The 22069-nt window shown below is 38.4% G+C and overlaps 1 protein-coding gene across 2 annotated transcripts in view; it reads right to left on the bottom strand.

Annotated features, from left to right (window-relative positions):
* The window catches only part of LOC117402330 (lysophosphatidylserine lipase ABHD12-like), a 46798-nt gene that overhangs the window by 5453 nt on the left and 19276 nt on the right, over window positions 1–22069 (bottom strand). For both annotated transcript variants that reach the window (XM_034003368.3, XM_059024107.1), the window contains exons 3-13: window positions 16816–16937; window positions 11176–11281; window positions 10588–10707; window positions 10098–10128; window positions 9272–9317; window positions 8695–8824; window positions 7647–7684; window positions 6582–6661; window positions 2856–2938; window positions 679–757; window positions 161–288 (exon numbers count right to left, since the gene is read on the bottom strand). In XM_034003368.3, the coding sequence (XP_033859259.2) occupies window positions 161–288; window positions 679–757; window positions 2856–2938; window positions 6582–6661; window positions 7647–7684; window positions 8695–8824; window positions 9272–9317; window positions 10098–10128; window positions 10588–10707; window positions 11176–11281; window positions 16816–16937 (963 nt within the window). The remainder of the gene's footprint in view (window positions 1–160; window positions 289–678; window positions 758–2855; window positions 2939–6581; window positions 6662–7646; window positions 7685–8694; window positions 8825–9271; window positions 9318–10097; window positions 10129–10587; window positions 10708–11175; window positions 11282–16815; window positions 16938–22069) is intronic.

The raw sequence follows: 22069 nt of genomic DNA, 5'->3' as shown, positions 1-22069 counted from the left end.
GTACATAGCACTTTCACCTCTTCCACATGTGGCTTCAAAACCTTCAGAACCTAAAATGGATCAAACTGTCATGCAATAGGGAGTGCGGTTTCCATTTCAGAACTACTAAGCTACTACAGGACAATATACCAGTGTGCATTTACACACCAATCTTAGTTACCTCAATATATGCGGTAGCTCTGGACTCCTGTAGATGAACTTGTGTCTGTAGCCGAGGGCCTTCTGGAATGGAACAAACTGAACTTTGTATCCACGTAGGCTGGGAGAGCTAGCAGCAATTTTATAGAGCTGTGGGAACATGAAGATAAAAGGATTGTGAGGGGAAAAAAAAGAAATAAATTAAATACCCAGCCCAGCACAACATCCTCTCTGTGATTTTCAAGGAATTGACCCTCACTGCAGTGCATTTGGTAAAATACTACTACTAATGCAATGGAAATCTTTAACTAATCAATATATAACCAATGATTCATGTTTCTGTTCAGTAAACGTTTCATATAATAAACTTTCCTGTACTCCGTTCAGCTTGAGAAGTGTAAGCTCTCCCATAGTAAACAGATTTATTACACTATATATTTGAGCACCATTTAAAAGTTTAGCATTTCCTTACAATACAAGGCAAAGCAGAAACATGAATTAGCCTTTTATTAAGCACCAGAAAAATATGTATAGACATACCTTTTTTCCAAGATGAAATGGAACGACGGTATCATCTTCTGCATGGAGGATCAGCATAGGACACGAGATATGTTTCACACTGGAGGACAAAAAGGGAATCAATGATACCAATGCACTAAATGCCTTTGATGCTGATATGCGAAAATAGAATAAAATTTGATTAAGGTGCCAATATACACAAAATGACTCTCAGAACCAATTGAATAACCCTGGTTCCCTGAAACAGAAATGTAACCATTACCGAATGGGTATTTACCTACTAAGAGACCCAATTCATGAATATTGTATACCAAAGCTGTGATGCAGTCGTGACCCCGCCCCCCAGGGATGAAAAGGACAGTGCTCACATATATTCAAGCCTGCTGCAATCAAGGACGCAGTGACCTTGAAGGTTAAATGGTTACATTTCTATTTCAGGGAACCAGGGTTATGATAATCACCTAACATTCCATTGCAAGTACAAAATGTAACCATTACCGAATGGGTGAGTGTACCAAAGCCGTCACAAGGGCAAGATTTCAGACGATTGGATCCATTTGGAACCCCAGTAACAAGTCTCTAGGATGAAAACACTGAGGGACATTTTCACCTCTATGCTTGTGTTGTAAGGGTTGACTGAGAAGCCGTCCTTAACACTCTAGTTCCAAAACCAGGGTTTTGAGGATCCATGACATTAAGTCTGTAGAACTTAGCTGCATTGCAAATGTCTTTGACAGATGCAGCCTGGAATAAAGCCCACAAAGTTGCCATGCCCCTGGTGGAATGGGCAGTGAGCTTTTCTTGAGGGGGTCAGTTGGCCAGCTCATAGGCAGTCCTGACCATGTTTGCTATCCACTTGGACAGCCGCTGCTTAGACAGGGCTTGACCATGGGACTTTGCCCCATAGCAGAAAAAAAAATTGTTCAGACTGCCTCCAATGTTTCGTCCTGTCAACATAGTACGCCAGGGCCCGAACTGGGCAGACCATATGGAGCTGTCGCTCTCTGTCAGACTGGAAAGGAGGTGGATGGAAAGCTTCCAATTCCAGAAACTGACTGAGATAGTCTTCGGCAAAAAGGCAGGATTGGTACGGATTGGTTTTTTAAACATCTGAAGACAACAATAGGACAGCCGAGTTGGGTGCAGCAGAACAGACCCGATGCTACATTAAATCCAACGAAGCATAGCGATGACACCGCTTTGCAGGAGCAGCTATCGGGCTTATGTCTTTTTAGATTGCCTCACCCCTACCCCCCTGCACGCTACATTATTGTGATTTTTTTAATGGAGGTTGAATCCTAAATAAATAACAGATGGTTTAAGATATTATTATTACACAATGTACTTCAGAATGACCTTTTATAATTTTTGTTTATCTTGCTTAATCTGCATGGGTTGCGGGTGTATTCGGTGGCATTTTGAAGCAGAAATTGATTATTGTGCCGTCTTTTGTTAAGTAACAAAATTCAAGTTTGACTGAATTTTGTAACCGGAAATTGAATATTTTTGTGTAACCTGATTTTTTTTTTTTTTAAGTGTATGTTTAAAATAAGAATTTAACGAATGTTGTTGTAGGTGACATTGCGTAGGCTACATTTTCTTTTCTACTGTACAGTAGAGGTAGAAGTCACTATACGTAATGTTTGACAGCAAGTGGCTATAAAAGTTAATGTCACTTTTTTTCTACAGAAGTGTTTTTACTAGTACAAATTATTATTTATGTTGTAAAACAAATGTAAACATTGCCGTCAAGCTCATAATATAATACTACATTATTCTTTGTATTCATTTTCTGAAGTAAATTTAACATTCATTTAACATCTGTTCATTTAAAAATTATAATTATAAAACAGTTTAAATATAGGCCCTATGTCTTGTTCTAGTAGTTTACAATAGCTTACCTATTACTATCAGTATTGGAAGATATGGGGAGATAACCATCGGCTATAAAAATATTTATCTGTGCACCCCTAGTAATTGACACAACTCCTCCAATTGTTTGAATGCCACTGTTACAGTACACTAGAGATCTAGACAATCTAACACACATGCAAAACAAGATTTTAGTGGAGTCAAAAAGTGGAAAAAAAAAAAATCTTGTTTTTGCTCTATATGATCTTTTGTAATATGACACAGAGGAAAAAGGAGAAGTAAATCCTTAAATAGAAGAACATAGAGAAATTGTAAAACGAACATACTTCTCATCGCTTGCAAACCGTATATCGTTTGCAGTGATTGGATCTAAAAAGAACCAGTCGAATCCAGGTAGGTTTCTGTAAATCTACAAGGAAGAACAAACATCAAAAAGGTCAGGGTTCGTCATATAGTTCTACACAAAATAAAAATAGTGGCGTTTTTAAAATCCCTGCTCACAAAAATTTAAAGCCTGCAACGTTATTTTGGTACAGTGCTCCCTCGCTATAAGGCTCTCGATTATAACGCGCCTCGGATATAACGCTCCTACAGCAAGTCCCCCAATCTCCTATACTAGTGATTCATGATACATTTCTACAGTACCAGTGTTGTTCAAACTGTAAACAACTTCTCAGTCTAACTTCCGTTTCTGTCTCTCCCTTTTGATACAGTATCTGACCTGAAGAAAAGTGCGCTGGCACTTTATAACAGACATCTTAATTCAGCATTCGTTTTATAACTAAATAAATATTAGGCCTATTACGTGGTTCTCTTTCCTAATGTATTTGCTTTTTTGCTGCGAGAGGAGCTGCAGCTTTCTCTGGGAGACGAGACGCTTCAGCTTCGCTTCAGACCCGCTCCGGCAGCCAAACCTGGGGCGAGCCCATTCCCTCTTCCCCTCTCCCGACCTGCTCTCCTTCTCGCAATATAGCGTAGATTACATGGTGCTTTATGCATGGTTAATTCACGGAAAGTTACATTTTTGCTTAACTATATGTGCATTATAGAGAGGGAGTTATTTTATTTTGTATTTTAGTCACCCCATCCCTCGTTTATAACGTCCTTCGGTTATAACTCTCATATTGTGTATGTGTGTGTGTGTCCAAGTCCCGCATTATAGCGAGGGAACACTGTATTTCTAGACTAGAAGGACATGTGCATTTTCAGCAGGCTTTGTAATATAAAGTAGTACAATGGGGAAACAATGTTAGTTTTTCAAAACAGACAACTTTGCAAATGACGTTTAAGTACATGTTTTTATTCAGAAACCATAGTAATTTAATTCGCAACTTCAATCATTCACACAATCTATGAAAAAATAAAACAAAACTAGTAAACAAACTAGTAACTAGTAACAAATAACTTGCAATGTGTGTTTGTGACTGGTGAATAAGCAACTGGATTCTTGTTCTTTAGGATTCATTGGTGCCATCTTAGTCCCCCTCAACTTAAACTATCTTACAACTACATTTTTGAAAGTTAAATCTATATAATACACACAATATTTTGTGTTTGGAGATAGGGATGTTTTATATAGCTATAGCAAGTTGATCAATAAGGAAAACAATATTATTGTTTCTCTAAGAAAGGAATTTGAATATCATTATTTTATGAAAAAAATATATTATATATTGGTCGGGGGCAGCTTATTTGCCTGTGATTTTGGGGGCCTCTTCCCGGGGCAAGGGCAATAAATGTGGTATTAATATTTTGTGTAGAGTGTGTACTTTGAAGTGGCAGTAGTGGTTACGTGACACAGAAGCTCGTTTGCCATAAATCATTATTTTATTTTAAAAAAATGCTTTTTTAGTGACAGAAATGTGTGTGGGGGAGGGGTGGGGGTGCTTTTTATTTATTGCATCATACAGCTCTGGAAAAAATTAAGAGACCACTGCAAAATTATCAGTTTCTCTGGTTTTACTATTTATAGGTATGTGTTTGGGTAAAATGAACATTTTTGTTTTATTCTATAAACTACTGACAACACTTGGCTTGATTCATGCCAAAGCTGCCCGATTCCAGCCTTGCTGAAGCACCCCCAGATCATCACCGATCCTCCACCACATTTCACAGTGGGTGCGAGACACTGTGGCTTGTAGGCCTCTCCAGGTCTCCGTCTAACCATTAGACGACCAGGTGTTGGGCAAAGCTGAAAATTGGACTCATCTGGGGGTGCTTCAGCAAGGCTGGAATCGGGCAGATTTGTCTTTGTGAAGGACGCATGAATCAAGCCAAGTACAAGGTTGTCCTGGAAGAAAACTTGCTTCCTTCTGCTCTGACAATGTTCCCCAACTCTGAGGATTGGTTTTTCCAGCAGGACAATGCTCCATGCCACACAGCCAGGTCAATCAAGGTGTGGATGACCACCAGATCAAGACCCTGTCATGGCCAGCCCAATCTCCAGACCTGAACCCCATTGAAAACCTCTGGAATGTGATCAAGAGGAAGATGGATGGTCACAAGCCATCAAACAAAGCCGAGCTGCTTGAATTTTTGCGCCAGGAGTGGCATAAAGTCACCCAACATCAATGTGAAAGACTGGTGGAGAGCATGCCAAGACGCATGAAAGCTGTGCTTGAAAATCAGGGTTATTCCACCAAATATTGATTTCTGAACTCTTCCTAAGTTAAAACATTAGTATTGTGTTGTTTAAAAATGAATATGAACTCATTTTCTTTGCATTATTCGAGGTCTGACAACACTGCATTTTTTTTGTTCTTTTGACCAGTTGTCATTTTCTGCAAATAAATGCTCTAAATTACAATATTTTTATTTGGAATTTGGGAGAAATGTTGTCAGTAGTTTATAGAATAAAACAAAAATGTTCATTTTACCCAAACACATACCTATAAATAGTAAAACCAGAGAAACTGATAATTTTGCAGAGGTCTCTTAATTTTTTCCAGAGCTGTATATACATATACACACTTATCCCAAATAAATAAATTAAACAATAAACACTAAATAATGAATATGTCGAACTTCAAGTTTCTGAATATCGAATAAGTGACTAACTTCAGCTGGGCTCTGCAGTCGGTAGCTATCCACTTTGCAACAGCACTGGTTATAGTATAGTATTTAGCTTGACTCATGGGTTTGCAGCAATCCTGAACTTCTAAAATAGTTCTCTATCGAAACTCATGGGTTTAATTTGCTGTTGTATTATTGTTGTCTGTAAAACTACTAGAAAGTGTATTGTGAGAAGTAAAATCATGTTTAACAGCACACAGGTGGTACAGCTGAATAGATGCACTTCTGTGATACTGGAACTCACTTTGACAAGTAACCACTGGAACTCACTTTGTATCCAATGAACTGTCAAAATGTTTTGGGTTTTTTTTGGTTGTTTTTTTAAATAACTTCCCATTCACTGAAGTCCTTCAGTTTGAGTGCGGTACGACACAATGCGGTTCCGTGACTAATTTTATATTCAAAACGATGACTACTAGGTCAATCCTGGCATGCACTCTGAGTGTATTAAAATGGTGCAGCAGGAAATAAATTACAGTATGCTACGAGGGACAAGACAGAGGAGTGTGATTAACATGCGTTAAAAAAATGAATCTCCCAAAAAAATGAACACATTAAAATCGCAGAAGGTAATTGACAGCCCTACTATAAATATGATGTTTTTTAATCCTGTGCTTATTGCATTGTTAAAACAATTTAAATTCCTACTGAAAGTTTAAGTTATGCCCTTTCATTCTTTAAAAATAAATGGCTCACATAAAACCATAGCCAATAAAATAAGATTGATCTGAATAAATCATTATGCAGCCCCAAAGGGGCAATGCTACACTTTACGATTATGATATCTGCTCAGTCAGTTTAGTATAATTTATAACTAACAAATTGCTAGTTCTTTGTACACAAGTTTTTACTGCTAAAAATATTTCTACATACAGTAGTAAAAATTGGTGATATCCTGATATCTCTTGAAAACAGCGTATTCTGAGTTTTATATAAAATTGAAATGACAAAAATAAATTTCAAGAATAAAATCTACTTGCCACTGAAAATGGATGGCTTTTCGCTTCTTCCCGTATGTTGGTAAATGGAGACTCTAGGATTAAGGCATCAGGGGGACTCCCTGTAACAAAAGAAGCAGATTGCAACAATATTTTAAATTGAATTCCAGTAAACCCCCTTCAATACCACTAAGCAAGAATTGGTTACAATAAGCAGAAATCGTCTTTAACAGGGGTCTGTAAAAATCAGCACTATAACACAGAAATGTGGATACAACAACATGTCTGCCTTGCTTTGGAACGCAAAACACAATACCATGTGTTGCATTGATTCTGTGTGTATTGATATAATTTCTTCATAAACGGTTCAATAAAATGCACTGTACAACATACTGTAAAAACACAAGCTATAAACATACACATTGCACTGTATGCTACATTGCACTATTTAAATACTCTAGAGCAGGGCTTCCCAACCACAGTCCTGGGGACCCCCTGTGTCTTCTGGTTTTCATTCCAACCGAGCTCTCAATTACTTAACTACACCCTTAATTGAACTAATAATTTGCTTAATTAGACCTTTTTAATTGTTCTCAGCTCCTTCTTCAGCTCTGGCAAGTGATAATGGGAGGTGAAAACAACGAGTGTTTGTTAGTGACCTACATATCTCAGAAAAGTGGCTCTCTAAATCGATGTAAACATGCAAATGAATGTAATACAAACTACCCCTCCTGGGATTGGCAGTTTCATCTATTTGCACATTAATAACCAGTGACCAAGGAATGAGAAAACAGAGAATCAAGGCAATTATTATTATTATGGTCTTTATTGAGAATAGATCAGCTGTTATGCAACATCTCATTTCTAAATGATGCCCTGCCCGCATCTCTATGTGTTGGAGAACTGTAGTGCCTTTTACAGAAAGCCCAGCAGTCCTGTCTGTGTTTGAAAAGCAAACTGCAGTAGATACAGCCTAATTAGTGTGTTCTCTCTTTCTCTTTCTCAGCAGCAACTAAAATAGAACATGCAGCTCCAATGCAGGGAAAAGAGAAAATGAGTTATATTTGTTTGTGAAAGATGTGGCTTATATAATGACCATATGCTTACCTCTTTCAGACAGATGCTTTGCTAAGTTTGAGGCTACACTGAAAGAGGAAATAATAAATCTCATTAGTGATGGTCCATTTGAGGTTTTTATTTAAAATAAAATAAAAACATGTTTGTCTATGGCTAAGAACTCACTGGCGCATTCAAGTAAGGGAAGGTTCAATTTTGAAGGAGTTTAGCCACTCTGCTCTAGAGCATTGACCTTTCATATTTCAGCCATTAATGGCACTGCCTTTCAAATAATTATTCGCACCTTTTCATCACCTAAAAATGAATTCATGTTTATTAAGATACCGATCAAGAAGAGAGCCGTCCATGAGGCTGATTTGTTATTGCATGATCTAGGAATATGTAAAAGAGAAGCCAGGCAGTGGCAAGACAACCTCAGCAAGACTCTGGACATCTTTTTTTACAGTGTTCAATGTGATTCTTGATTTTTAAATGTAGTCCTTCATACGGTATGGCAAATACATCAAGTTGTATTTTATATGTATGTTGCAGGTTACCTCCAGTTGTTTTAAGAGTGCCGTCTCATGCATTTGTATGGAAGACCTATGTCCACAAAGGGTCTTGTACAAAGGATACCAAGAGACAGAAATCTTAATTTAAGAGGTCTCTTATAAAACATTAGTATTTTTGCAGTTGTTCCATGCTTTTCTCATGGTTATACTGTGCATTTACCTTAATTTACCCTTGCTTTACATGTTTATTAATATGCTTAGCATACCTCAAAATTCTTTACAATGCTTACCTATGCTTTACCGTGCTTTCACTATGCATTATTACACTTTGCTATGCTTTTACTATGGAAAACCTTTATAAGGGTTAGCCCCACGAGACAAAGATATGACTCCCTGTCACGTTGCTTAAAAAAAAAAAAAAAGAGCACTGTATGCAAATAAAATGTTAAAAGAAAAAGCCAATTAAAACTTTTTATTAAAGCCACTTCAATATAAAAAAACACAATACAAATGTGGATAACACAGTACGGAACCAACATAGTGTGATGTTTTCACAGATAGGTAGACAGGCAAATATTACACCTCACCCTGTTCCTAGTGAGTGACCCCAGATATAAAGTGGGTGGCTTCTGCTCCTCTTTTTCACCCAGTCATACATAAAGATTGCATCAGCAGTCATACCGCCTTCTGAGGGGCTTCCATCAGAATCGCCCCACCCTACGATACAGAATTCAAGAATGCATTATTAGTAGTTGTAGTAGTAGTAGCAGCATTATTTAGTGGTAGTATTGGGAGCAGTTTTAACCTTGTAATGTTAGTCATTCAACTGTACAATGTTTATTCCAAATCAATATTATTCTACAATAAACCTTAGAAAACCTATAACCTGTAGTTTTACTATCTGAGTGATCTCTTAACTCCAACTACCATTTGTACAGTTAAGAGAATCATAAAAACATGTTTATCGACATCATTATTATCACCGTCTTTGTTCTTAATGATATGTGTTTGTTTCAGACAAATAAACCACAATGTATTTCAACAAAATAGACCCCAAAACTACTCGGCAAATATATTTAAAATTATTAATGCAGTCATAATATGATCAATTTGAACTATTAGTTACTATAATAAATTTAAAAAAAGAAAAGCATTTCTACTCACCTCTGTAATCAAATGTGACTACATGGTAGCCTAAAGAACTAAGGACCTATAAAACAAAACAAAAACAAAGAAATAGTCAACTTCTCAGCTTTCTTTACTGATTGAATGTCAGACTTGTTCAGGGGTAAGTCATCTATTGAGTTACACTACTGATTTAGATTTTTAAAAACTGTATTTCTAAGCAATAATATTTGGTTAATTAAACAAGCTACAGGAATATATAGGTAAAAGAAACATGTAGTTAACAAGCTTAAAATTGTGAATCTGAACACAGAATGTCCTTTTAAAATATTGTTACTGGAATATACTGTACAATCCAATTTTAACTTTAATGTTAGATCAGTTACTAAAAGCAGCTGTAAGCATTTTGTAGGCCGACAGGGAGTGCAGTATGTAACATTCAAACTGTGCATGCACAAAAAGACAGCATTCCCGAAGGCCAGTCAAAAGGTCACAGAGAACGACAAGTTTGAAACAGCATGTGCTGCACCTGCTGCAACATCCTAATAAAACACCTAAAGCACGGGGTCTTCTAATTTCCTGCGAATATGAAAATGTGGCTTTTGGTGGTTATTTAAGGTGTTGGAGCAATAGCCAATGCTGACATTAAAAGAAAGCGAGAAAATACCAATATCTGGAACTTAGAATCTGTATCAAAATCCGAATCTGAGCTGAGCCTACAGGGAGGTATAAGCACCTAGGACTGCAAATATTCCCTTCCACTAATAAAGAAGGGACTGTGTGGTAAGTGCCCCAGAGTTTTTCCCTGGGTTTGTAAAAACTGACTCAAGAGCCAGCATGCTATAATCTATAAATTGATACCTACCTTATATAGCTGCACTCTATGGTCCCCACCCCTGCAGGAGGAAAGGGTGTGCATTTAGTTATTAAGTTAAATTAGTGAGCACGACAAGCATTGAGATTAATCACTATAATATAATATTAAAGTGTAAACCTGGGACAGCACCAAAACCAAAACACAGTTTTTTTCCATGTGCTTCTTGTATTTCAATGTAGATTATAGTGGTATAAGATGAATCTTACAATCTAAACATGTTTAGTGGAGTGCTATAGTGACTGCAATAGGCTGGCCTACTGGAAATGACTTTCACCAGCTGAGGAGAAAGCTAACAGGTCATTCGTTCTTATCCACTTTAAAGATTATCTAGTCTAAGATTTTCATGTTAACCGTTTCAAATGAAAACTGACATACTTGACGTTAGACTCAACATCCAAACATTGCCCATTTGGAGGTTCAACACAAGAATCAGCAACAAAGATGAATACAATGCAGTAATTCACAGGGAATGGCATACCTAGTCCCAGCATTGCCATGTAAATACAAGATAACGCGGTGGTTGGAATCCAAGGTACCTTCAAACCAAGACTGTTCCTTTCCCTGAGCCTCCTTCAGCAGAGCCTCAGGAACAGTGTGCCTGCAGGGAACAGCAATGACATCAGCAGCATGAGAAACACCACAAGTGGTTAAACAGCCTCTTTACAACAGAAATTAGAGTTTTGGGGAAAAGAACAAATCACGCTGGTGATATGCATAATAAATGGTTACACTATGAAGTGTTAATCCCGTTAACACAAGTGATTATATCTAACTGACTAACTCTCCTAGTCCTTTAAAAATCGCTGGGAACCCTTTTCTGAAGATAACAGCTGAAAGATATTTTCATAATTATAACTCCTGGGAGCACCCGCCCTTCTCGGCACCAATGAGAAAGAACCAGCACATGCAAGACCTGGAAGCATCCCACATTGTCAGCCTTGCTTCAGTTACACTGTAGGCACTCAAATGTGCATCAGTAAAGTCAACGCTGTCAAGGCATTTAAATCTCTCATTAGAGGACGCTGACCGCCATCCCAAGCGGCTACTACAATTTGCATCTTCTTACCAGACACCAATATTGAGCCCCTCCTCTGGTTGCAAGTAGAAGTTACAGGTGTGGTTCAATCCTTGGTCCTGTGGCTTCTTCAAGTCAATAAAGTATGGCATACGTACTGCAACAAGACAAAAGCATGCAAGTAACAAATGTACATATTCCCCGCTAAGGATATAAATAAAGCATTATCACCCCATAATCTTTCTACACATCATTATGCTCAATTTCCTTCTAGCAGCAACTTTCTCTATATTACACCATCTATCTTTTTCCTCCAAAAAGGAAAGGCCAGCATGTTATAGTAGTTATCCATGCGTACGTGTTGCTATAAATAATCCACAAAATTACCTACATAAACAAAGTTAGGCTACTGTACGCACACCTGAAAGGTCACAATGACATAATACATCACGTATTTTACAATCTACTGTATTTGACAATTGACAACTTTTGAAACCTAATAAATTGAACTAGAGCCGACTGTAGATTTTATAATAAAACTAAATGTATATGTTTTTTGTTTGATCTTTGGAGATTTTTATTTTTAAATTAAACTGCATTTGGTGAAAAATAAGATATGGTTCTGGAGCAACAGATTGCGTTATTTGTTTGGGAATTTCTTCATGCAGCTGGGAGACTGCTTGGAGCACACCTTACAGACATTAGCACATGCTCTGGATGCATCTCAGAAAGAAAAGATTCAACATGTACCCTAACAGTTACTTTAGAAACGCTGCATATGAATATATCAACCAAACATAGATTCATTTGAAAAAGAGAACGAGGGGCTCCCGAGTGGCGCATCCAGTAAAAGCACTCGCGTAGAGGCGTAGAGTGCAGGATGCGCCCTATAGTCTGGATGTTGTCGGTTCTAGTCCAGACTATTCCTTTGCCGACCAAGGACGGGATGCTGTAGCTCTGGGTGGCTGCATGGTGAGTCTGCAAAAAAAAAAAAGCAGTCGGCTGACGGCACACGCTTCGGAGGACAGCGTGTGCTCGTCTTCGCCGCTCCCGAGTCAGCGCGGGGGTGGTAGCGATGAGCCGAGCTAAACAAAAATAACTGGACACTATTAAAATTGGGGAGAAAAATACAAAAACAACTAATTGCCGACTACTAAATTAAAAAAAAAAAAAAGAGAAAATGTAATATAACAATACACAAAGCATGAATGGGTCACATTTTCAAAGTGTTTACTACTCCAGTTTCTAATAATTTTTTGAAGAGGACAAAATTACATTAATCTTAATCTTACAAAATGAGAAACAACCAAACATGAGGGTGCTTTAGACCTTGGATTATGTAACTCGTCATTTGATCCAAGTTAATTAGGACTAAAAGCTTCAGACAGCTCTACAAAGCAGCCTGTAAAAAGACAGTTATTGGCAGCTCTTTGATACCACAGTGAAGGGAATTTATCAGCAGATCAAGCTCATGAGATTCGGTTACTGGAGAAGCATGTGTGGGTATAAAATTACCAAAACCCCTCCACAGTTTACTGCATCTGAATAAATACTTAAAAGCAGGGGATGTATAATTTACCACAGAGGATCAGAAGACTATGGTACATTTTTAAAATCTTTAAAAAAAAGACAAGTAGAGCCAGTTTATATGGAAGTCTAGCTTTACAATGCCCACGATAAAGTTAGATGTTTTTCCAAGCATATATGAACTGTGAAAGATGAACATGAGAGTAGATGTTAAAGCTTCATGCTGATATTGGACTCGCCAAGATAATCACCAACTAATACATAGCTTCTTTTACTGTAAACTAATGTGATCCATCTGCGTTTCCTTCCATCTGATGATGTAGATATCCTCCTGCCTGGTATTGATGGCTGAAGTGTAATGCTGGCTCCAGGGATCAGCCTATTTTGCCTCCCTGGTGCATCAGCACACACAATGGCTGCAATGCTGGCTCCACAGTGCGGCCTCCCTAGTGCATCAGCATGACAACTGTCTGAACTCAGCGGAGTAGGGTACTCTCTGGGGTCTTCAAGTGGGCACCTTCCATCCTTGGTGTTTCGTCGACTAGCCCACGACACCTTAAGAGGGCTTGACAGTGATTCTGGCGTCCCAACATCACCCCCTCCGTCCCCCACTCAGCTAAGCCCAGCTTACTTACATTCCTTTCCATCGACGTTGATTTCTTTCTACTGTGCTTGAGGTCCCCTACCAGAATCCCTAGGTCCCCTGCAGCTCCTCTCTGCTGCTTCAGATAAGTTGTTCACTATGCGTCGCAACTCTTAACCACTGAATCCGATGTCCCTGAGAAACCGGTCTGTGGAGTGTGCAACAAGTCCTCGACAACCCACCTCCACTGGGTAAACCTGGACTCTCCATCCTCACTGTTCCATTTCAGCAGCTAGATGAGCGTACCGAAGTTCCTTCCTTTTATACGCCTCATCCACAGCATCCTCCCGTGGCACTGTTAACTCTACCAGGTGAACAAGGTGTGCTGATCCAGACCACAAGACAATATCAGGTCGAAGGTTAGTGGTGGCAATCTCAGGTGGGAAAATAAGCCGTTGTCCAACATCTGCCAGCATTTTCCAGTCTCGAGCAGCTTCCAGTTGTCCTAGACGAGTTTTGGTTTTAATACCTCTTCTTGGTGGTTGCTCCCCTGGATGGAGGAATGTTGTTCTTCATGTGTCACATATTGCTGGAATCGGTGGCAACCTGTTGGTCATGCTGTACTTGTCTTGCAATGCTAAGGTCAAACATCGCAGCACCTGGTCATGACACCAAGTAAACTGTCCTTGGATAAGATCCACCTTACATCCTGTCAAAATGTGCCTTAATGTAGCTGGCGATGAACACAAAGGACACCACGGATGCTCTCCTACTCGTAGATTAAGGTTATGTGGTAATGGGAGAACATCATATGTTGACCCGATGAGGAAACTGATCCTGCTCCGTTCCATTGTCCATAGACTTTGCCAGCCGATCTTGCGTTGTTCCACACTCTCCCATCTTGTCCATTCTCCCTGCTTGGCCTGGGAAACTGCCTTTACACACCTCATCTCCTCCTGCTTTTGCACCTCATTGACTACCAGCTTCCTCCGTTGAGCTGGGGCTGCTTTGTGCCATGTTGGAGGAGCTGAACTGAGACCAAGGCCTCCTCTTCCATGCTGTACTTGCCCCATGATATCACTGATACAAAGATCAGGCTTTGCATCTTCCACAGCTTCCTTTGCCGCCCACTTTCTTCCAGTTTTTAACACAGGTGCCGCCTCCCTCACACATTTGTTGTGTGACTCTACCAATGTCATTTCCAACTGTACCTTGGTGCACTTAAACTCCTCAGTTAGAGCCGAGACTGGCAGCTGCAGTATCCCTTTACCATACAGACCCACTCTGCTGAGGCAGCGTGGCACTCCTAACCATTTCCTGACGTATGAACTTAACGGGGTCTGCATTTCACAGACCCCAAATTAGCTCCAATCTACTTTAGTCAGTTCCTAGTGTCTAGACTTCAATAGCTTATACATACTGTATAATCATCCCAGCTGGGGTTAGCAAAGCCCCTAACACACACTCTGATGGAACGCTTGATGACAGAAATGGTTTTCAGGCTGCCCACGTCCACAGTCAAGATCAAAATGTATAATGCCCTTTACTTTTTCACTGCAATAAATAGGTAAAAACACAATAGGTTAAGAAGCTTTAGGGGATTTGTTGTTTACAATAATATGTTGTGTTGAAGATTAATTTTCTCCATGATCTGCAAACGCTTGTTAAAACAGCATCCCATTCACTCAACTATTAAACCATAATGTGGATAAAATGGTCAGACGTACTGTACTTTCCTAGCTTTATAAAAACATCTTGCACTTCACTGTACTATGAAGCTCTTAAGTAAGAATAATCACATCACTTTCATTGTGACAGTTTCCTAAGAGAAAATGAGGCAGCATACAACATCCATTTTATGTGAAAAAACACAAAGAGAACCTTAATACAATACATGTTGTTTGGTGAATTGAAGACATTACTCTAGGGAGCGAATAACGGTTTCAAAGCTGCAATATTATGGTGTTAAAGTATTTCTCTACCGGTTAAAATGAAAAATAAATGATTTAATTAGGAGCCAACATGACATCATTGTTGCATAATTAATTAGTTTGTTTGGTCCTTAATTATTATTATTTTTTTATATAAATAGAAGATCTATTTGGTATTTTCCTTGGTTAAGAACAGACTGGTAGTTTCTAACATTTGGTATGCAAATAAATTTAAGGGGAAAGTGGCTCCAATGTCTAATGAATTCAAGAATAAGTAATAATGATCCATAAGAGCAATACGGTAACAGTACTTACTCCTAGAATGAAAGCTGAGCTTGAACTCTACATGCAATACTTGCTATAAGAATAGCCAGTTGTCTCAAAAGGACATTTATTTTTCTACAAACATGGGGTAAACATTGGGGTGACTTGGATTGAGCTAAAATGCATATACCATTCTTATACAATGAAGTAATAAGTCAAGCAATCTTCAGTCAAGTAACTCATTTAGTGCTTCTTTCTGTGTGTGTGTAGAAAATCAACTCACTGGCCATTAATAGATCTCTGACCATCATTTACAATTACTTTGTACTGCAGTTTTTTTTGTTTTTTTTTATGCATCTAAGTAAAAATATGAATAACTACAGAAGTCACTGGATTCCATACAAGTGAAAAGTTTGATTCATACACTTCAACCACTTGTCCACTAGTCTGTCCGGGGGTTATGTTCTTGGTGGTCCTGACCACACTGTTTTATCAGCCTGCAGGATCAGTGGTGCCAGACAGCAATATTCTTAATGCGCTACATGTCTTCCGTGAGAAACATAAGATGTATTACAGGGCTGGCTTTCTGACTTTCAACCTAGGACAAGTATAAGCAGCTACTGTGACTCACTAAATGACAATTACAGCCCACTGTCGTTCTTTTGCCATATTATATAACACATCCAGGCTTGCAGGAAAATGCCAAACTTGATTATTGCCATTTGCCAACTCTTGGACAGAACAAATGGGGAAAATATAACATAGAAATCTCTCTCTGATTTATCTTAGAAAACCCTCAGTAAAAACAGATACAGTGCAAAGAGCAAGAAAAAGTGAGATTTTTTAAATATGAGAACAAAGCTTTATACCCTAAACAAGGCTGGTAAATGCACAGTCACAGCTTCAGCCTTCTCTGGAAAACAGTAGAGCTTGGATTTCATTGAAATGGTATTAAATCTCATAAACCAGGGATAAACAGGAAAACAATGCAATTGCTTTAAGAGTGGGTTTTGTTCAACAAAGTAGACTGCAGTATTGTCTAGTGCTTCACACAACAAAAATATAGTCCCTATACTGTGTGAGCATGTAACAAAGCATTTTTATGTTGTTGTTTTCTCTTCTATGCAATATAACGCTGCAGTGTAAATTATTTTAAATCAGCAACTATATAGCCAGATTGGAAGGACACAGTATAACATGAGTATACCCATTCTTATCTGCAGGTATTTGAACTCCATTCATATTAGTGTGAATAAGTAGGTGATTCACACATGCACAAACAAACATGATCATGCTGTTTCCAAGATACAGTACTGTAGGTATCTGCTGCTATTAGTCATATGAAGAAATATATAGGTTTATACAGAGGTTTATACACCTACTCACCAAAGTTTAAAAAGACCAGTTTGGCCTGAATGGCTGGGCAGAGTTTTATTATGAACGGAATGGCTATGTACAGTCCAATCACCCAGATGAGAAGCCTCTTTAAGCGAGAGAACAGTCTCTTCCTGAAGGAGAAAAAGAGAAGATGGGAAACATTAAAGAGCTGTCCAAAGTTACGCCAAGGCAGCCACGATGCCAGATGTTACCAGGGTTGATTACACTGGATTATTATTATTATTATTTATTTCTTAGCAGACGCCCTTATCCAGGGCGACTTACAGTTGTTACAAGATATCACATTATTTCACATTATACAGATATCACATTATTTTTACATACAATTACCCATTTAGACAGTTGGGTTTTTACTGGAGCAATCTAGGTAAAGTACCTTGCTCAAGGGTACAACAGCAGTGTCCCCCACTGGGGATTGAACCCACAACCCTCCGGTCAAGAGTCCAGAGCCCTAACCACTACTCCACACTGCTGCCCACACTGGATGCTATCTGTACACGACAAACAACAACTGTGTTACTTCATAAGGTTTACCGATAAAAATAAAAAAATAAAACCTACACATTTATGTAATAAATATGTTTAATAGTTTAAAACGTACTGTAGCAGTGATGGAAATAACTCAAAATTGCATAGTTCACCCATTCCAGGTTTTAATACAAGCTTGATTAACCACAGTGTATAGGTTATAAGCTCAGGTGTGTTATTAGATTCATAACAAAACCAGGATTGGATGAAACTGCTATGCAATTGGAATCTTATTTCCATCCCTAAATACTATATTGTGAGTGTGTGTGTGTTAATCAAGCTAAATCAGGGACCCGTTTCCTCTAGTCCATAGTTTTCCAAAAGCCAAGCAAAGAACATTATTTACAAAACTGCAAATACTACTACATTCAAGATCTTTTAAGAGTTTACACAGCTTCCCTATTCTTTCAGACTTAAGCAATAAATGGGTCCTATCGATCCCAGAATGTATATTCTCTTTTTTATGCTCCCTCTGTCTCAATGCTACACCCATCGGTGCCACTGCTAATGCATTTTTAAATTCGACAAATGCCACTTTGATTGCTTGACAAGTAAGCAGCCTTGCAGTGAAGCTGGTAATGGTTTTGCAATGTGATTACGTGAGTTCTGTGGCAAATGTACAAAAAACAAACACCTGTTTGCTCAGGCAACTCATTTGCGGTTTTCAATGACAGATGTGCTTGCAAACCTGTGGAGAAACAGGCCCCTATAAAAAGCATTTTACATAACAAGTCAACCTAGAATGAGATGATCAGGTAGCAACATCTGGTTACCAGAAACATTTACATGAAAAATAAAAGCTGCAGGTCAGCCAGGTTCAGTTACTGTACTCAGCTGTGCCATTTATCACAGCTCATAAATATGTAAAACATGCAGACAAAACCTTAAGCAGGACAAAAGTACCATAAGAAATGACTCAACTTTTAGAGGAACAAATGTGTATGATATTGCACAATTACCAGATATCATGTTTTCAAAGGCTGTGTCACTTAATACGAGAACTTTTAATTTGCTCTTAGTATCTGATCAGCTGCATTAAACAGCCTGACCTCAGTGGAAGGATGCAAGTTGGACGGCAATGATAAGTTATGATCCACCTCCAACGCACAATCACCTAATGTGGACCAAAAGTATGGGGTTCTTGTCTAGCTTGATATAGCGAAACAGAAAGACATGTAGTGATCTAGTGCTATAAGTCATCTGATTTGTTATTGGAAAAGGAATCCCCAAGTTCCTTTTAGGAGACTATGCCAATAAGGTGGTTTGTATATGACTGACATCCAACGTGCATTCTAATCAGCACTGTTTACTCACACAACACACTGAGTTATTACATTAAATGACAAAGGCAAGCCTCCGTAATTACCAGGTTTCATGATAAAGTCTAATCAAAACAAACACATTCAACATACTTCAAATACACACCCTAGATGTGACTGGATCTACATGATCTCCAGAAAGTTGATTCACCAGCTGGATTTAAGTGTGCTTGTTCAACAGTTCTTAGTTTAAAACTTTAGTTTCAGTTCAGTTTGTGGCTTAATATAAACATTTCTGTTCTCCAATTAGTTTCATATATGCATTATTTGACCCATATCATTACATCAGCTACACTTTGTTTTGACATAATTACACACAACAAAAGTTACTGTGGATGATGGCCGGGCCTTATCCATGCCACTATATTCCATTATACATTATAAAACAGCCATTCTAGCTTTCTGCTCCCCTGCTACGGAATCCTCATCACTTCTCAGAATCTAACCAGACCTTGTGTAAAGAGGCTGCTTTTCAAATATTTAGGCACATAAAGAGGATGACATGCAGCATCAGAGTAGGTTTGCATTCAAGTCTAAAAGGGGTCAGTCAGGGTTTGAATGTCACTTCTCCTGCAGTGCCGCTCTTTCAATTGGTTTAGTATACTAGTTACTTCAGGATACTAGATTGTAACCCGACATTGTAAACTGTAACCTAAATCTTCTACCTGATATGTGCAACCTCTGTAAAATGAGACTTTCCTTTCAATGTCAATTACCAGCAATAATACAAATAAGGAGTCAACAGAAGAGGTGCTGCAGGTAAAAGAGAGTTTTATATGAAGAACACTGAAACAATCTGACAGTCAAAAGACGCAGTGGAGAGCATAGCTAACCAAATCCAAAACAAATATATAAAAAGGATGTGCAAGTACATTTACCCTCAGATCTTAATTCTGTCTAGCTTGTTTGGGTCAGCACTTGAGGGACACAAGCCAACTGGACACTAGACTCCTGTCCTGTAGAATCATGACATGGATTCATTGTGAGAGCTTTTTGGCTAAAGTTTCAGCAGACATTATTTATGAACCCTGCATACAATTCATCCTCAAATCCTAGTCACTCCCCACTCTCCCCCTCTTCAAACGTTATTTCTGTTGAAAAAAAAAGTCTGGATTTGGATTTGAAAATTACAATAAATAATTTATACATCTGCAAAATGCTAACTTTTTACTGGACAATTACCCTTATCATAGAATCACAAAATACAGCTTTGAAATTAATTTCAAGCAATATTTAAAATAATATCTGAAATCCATTTATAATATGAAAAAAAGAAAAAGGGATTAATTAAATTGTAACATATGAAGTCTGCATCTCAAGTGGGTTTGTGCAATGCTTCTTGAACAATGACCACTAGTAAAATCTGATCAAAAAGAACCACATAATTCCACCATTATTATCTCCATCATTGATATAGCTACAGGTTAAAACAATGTGGCACTGAAACGTTTTACTGGGTACTGTAATACCTGCGATGTGACTTATCTGATATAGTCATAGGAAACTGCTTCTGATTATCAAACAAAAAACAACAAAACAGAAATGGTACTGTAAACATGATTCCTTCAACTACAGTTACCCTGGACAGATAGTTGTAGCCCAACAGTATGACTAGTGTGGAGGTTTCAAGAGTTACATTCACACATTTCCAAGCAAGCGTGCAGCAGACAATCAGAAACAATGAAAACCTTATTCTGAAACACAAGTCAGATGTAACCTTGCCTTGCATGCTTGCCTTTAACATATGACAGCACTCAGTTTTAGTAAGGAAGCAAGTATCACTATTTTAGGCTTTTATAGTGCTTTAATGTTTAAACAGGTCTGCAAAATCCTAATTTTATTCTATAACCTTCCACGGGGAAAATATGTAAATTATCGGCAATTTAAGTAGACCCCTACTTATAAATCCAGTGACAGTCAGTCACTCACTGACAGCCCATCGCTCTTGTGTTTCTGGAAATTGTAGAATGTGCATTAAGAAGTGTCCTAAATACAAGGTGATGCTTCAGTGCCAAGATCTTGAGACAGTAATCGTTGCCAAGGAAACAGACTGTGGTAGGATCACAAAGAGAAAACAAATCTACAATGACAGAGGTCACAGCAAGCTGGGAACAAGATCAGAATGACTTACAAAGTGACTTCTGTGTGACCACTGCACTTAAAATACACATTAAAAAATACAAATGGTTAGGTCAGCCAGGGTGTCCTCTGCTCATCGCGCACCAGTGACCCCTGTAGTCTGGCCGGACGCCTGCGGGCTTGCCTGTAAGCTGCCCAAGAGCTGCGTTGTCCTCCGACACTGTAGCTCTTGGGTGGCTGCATGGTGAGTCCACAGTGTGAAAAAAAAGCGGTCGGCTGACAGCACACGCTTTGGAGGACAGCGTGTGTTTGTCTTCGCCCTCCCGAGTCAGCGTAGGGGTGGTAGTGGTGAGCTGAGACTAAAAATAATTGGCCATTCCAAATTGGGAGAAAATAATGATAATAAATTGGCAACGACTACATTTTTATTTAAAAAAAAAAAAAAAAAAAAAAAAACACAACACAGTGCTTATCCGCGTGTGTGTGTGCACTGGCTGATTAAGTAAAACTGCTTAGCAGTAAACCACATTTGACTGACAAATTTGATGGCTAATCCAGTGAGGGCGTTGACTTGACTTTAGATTATAACAATTTGTATAGTTTTAAATTACTGGCTTCTGGGACTTGTATAGTATACTGTACTAACAAATGGATTTCATGAGGATATCATGTTCATCTAACCGTGCCATAAAGTAAATGTACCAATAATTCTCATCATACCAGTAGGTTTGAATAGCACTGTCTGAGCCCCTGGCTGAGCTGCAGAACACACTGAAAACCAAGGGACAATACAAGCCATTGTGTCAACAAGCACAACAGAGAGCTACTCACTATCTTCACTGTTCGGATGGCATTTGATGCGCAATAGATGCTATGCGCAGAAGTCATATTGTTTTATATGTATCTGTATGCAGCTGGAACTTTTTTCAACTCAGCTCTTTTTTGTACCTTTATTATATTTACAATACAAAACAGGCTAATGAGGTCCCCATCTAAAAATCCATCTGGTGCACCAAAAGCAAAAAAAGACAATGTCCAAACAGGCATACAAAGGAACACACTTATGCCTTGCAAAACATGGGAAACTGAAACCCTACAATTGGTCTTGCTCATTCAAGAGACTAATAGTGATTATTATTATTATTATTATTATTATTAATTTCTTAGCAGACGCCCTTATCCAGGGCGACTTACAATTGTTACAAGATATCACATTATTTTTACATACAATTACATTTTTTTTTTTACACATTATTTATTTATTTTTTACATACAATTACCCATTTATACAGCTGGGTTTTTACTGGAGCAATCTA

The sequence above is a fragment of the Acipenser ruthenus genome, chromosome 5 (assembly GCF_902713425.1).
Source record: "Acipenser ruthenus chromosome 5, fAciRut3.2 maternal haplotype, whole genome shotgun sequence".
NCBI lineage: Eukaryota > Metazoa > Chordata > Actinopteri > Acipenseriformes > Acipenseridae > Acipenser > Acipenser ruthenus.
The sequence above is the reverse complement of the archived record's forward strand: the minus strand, read 5'-3'. Positions and strand labels throughout refer to the sequence as shown.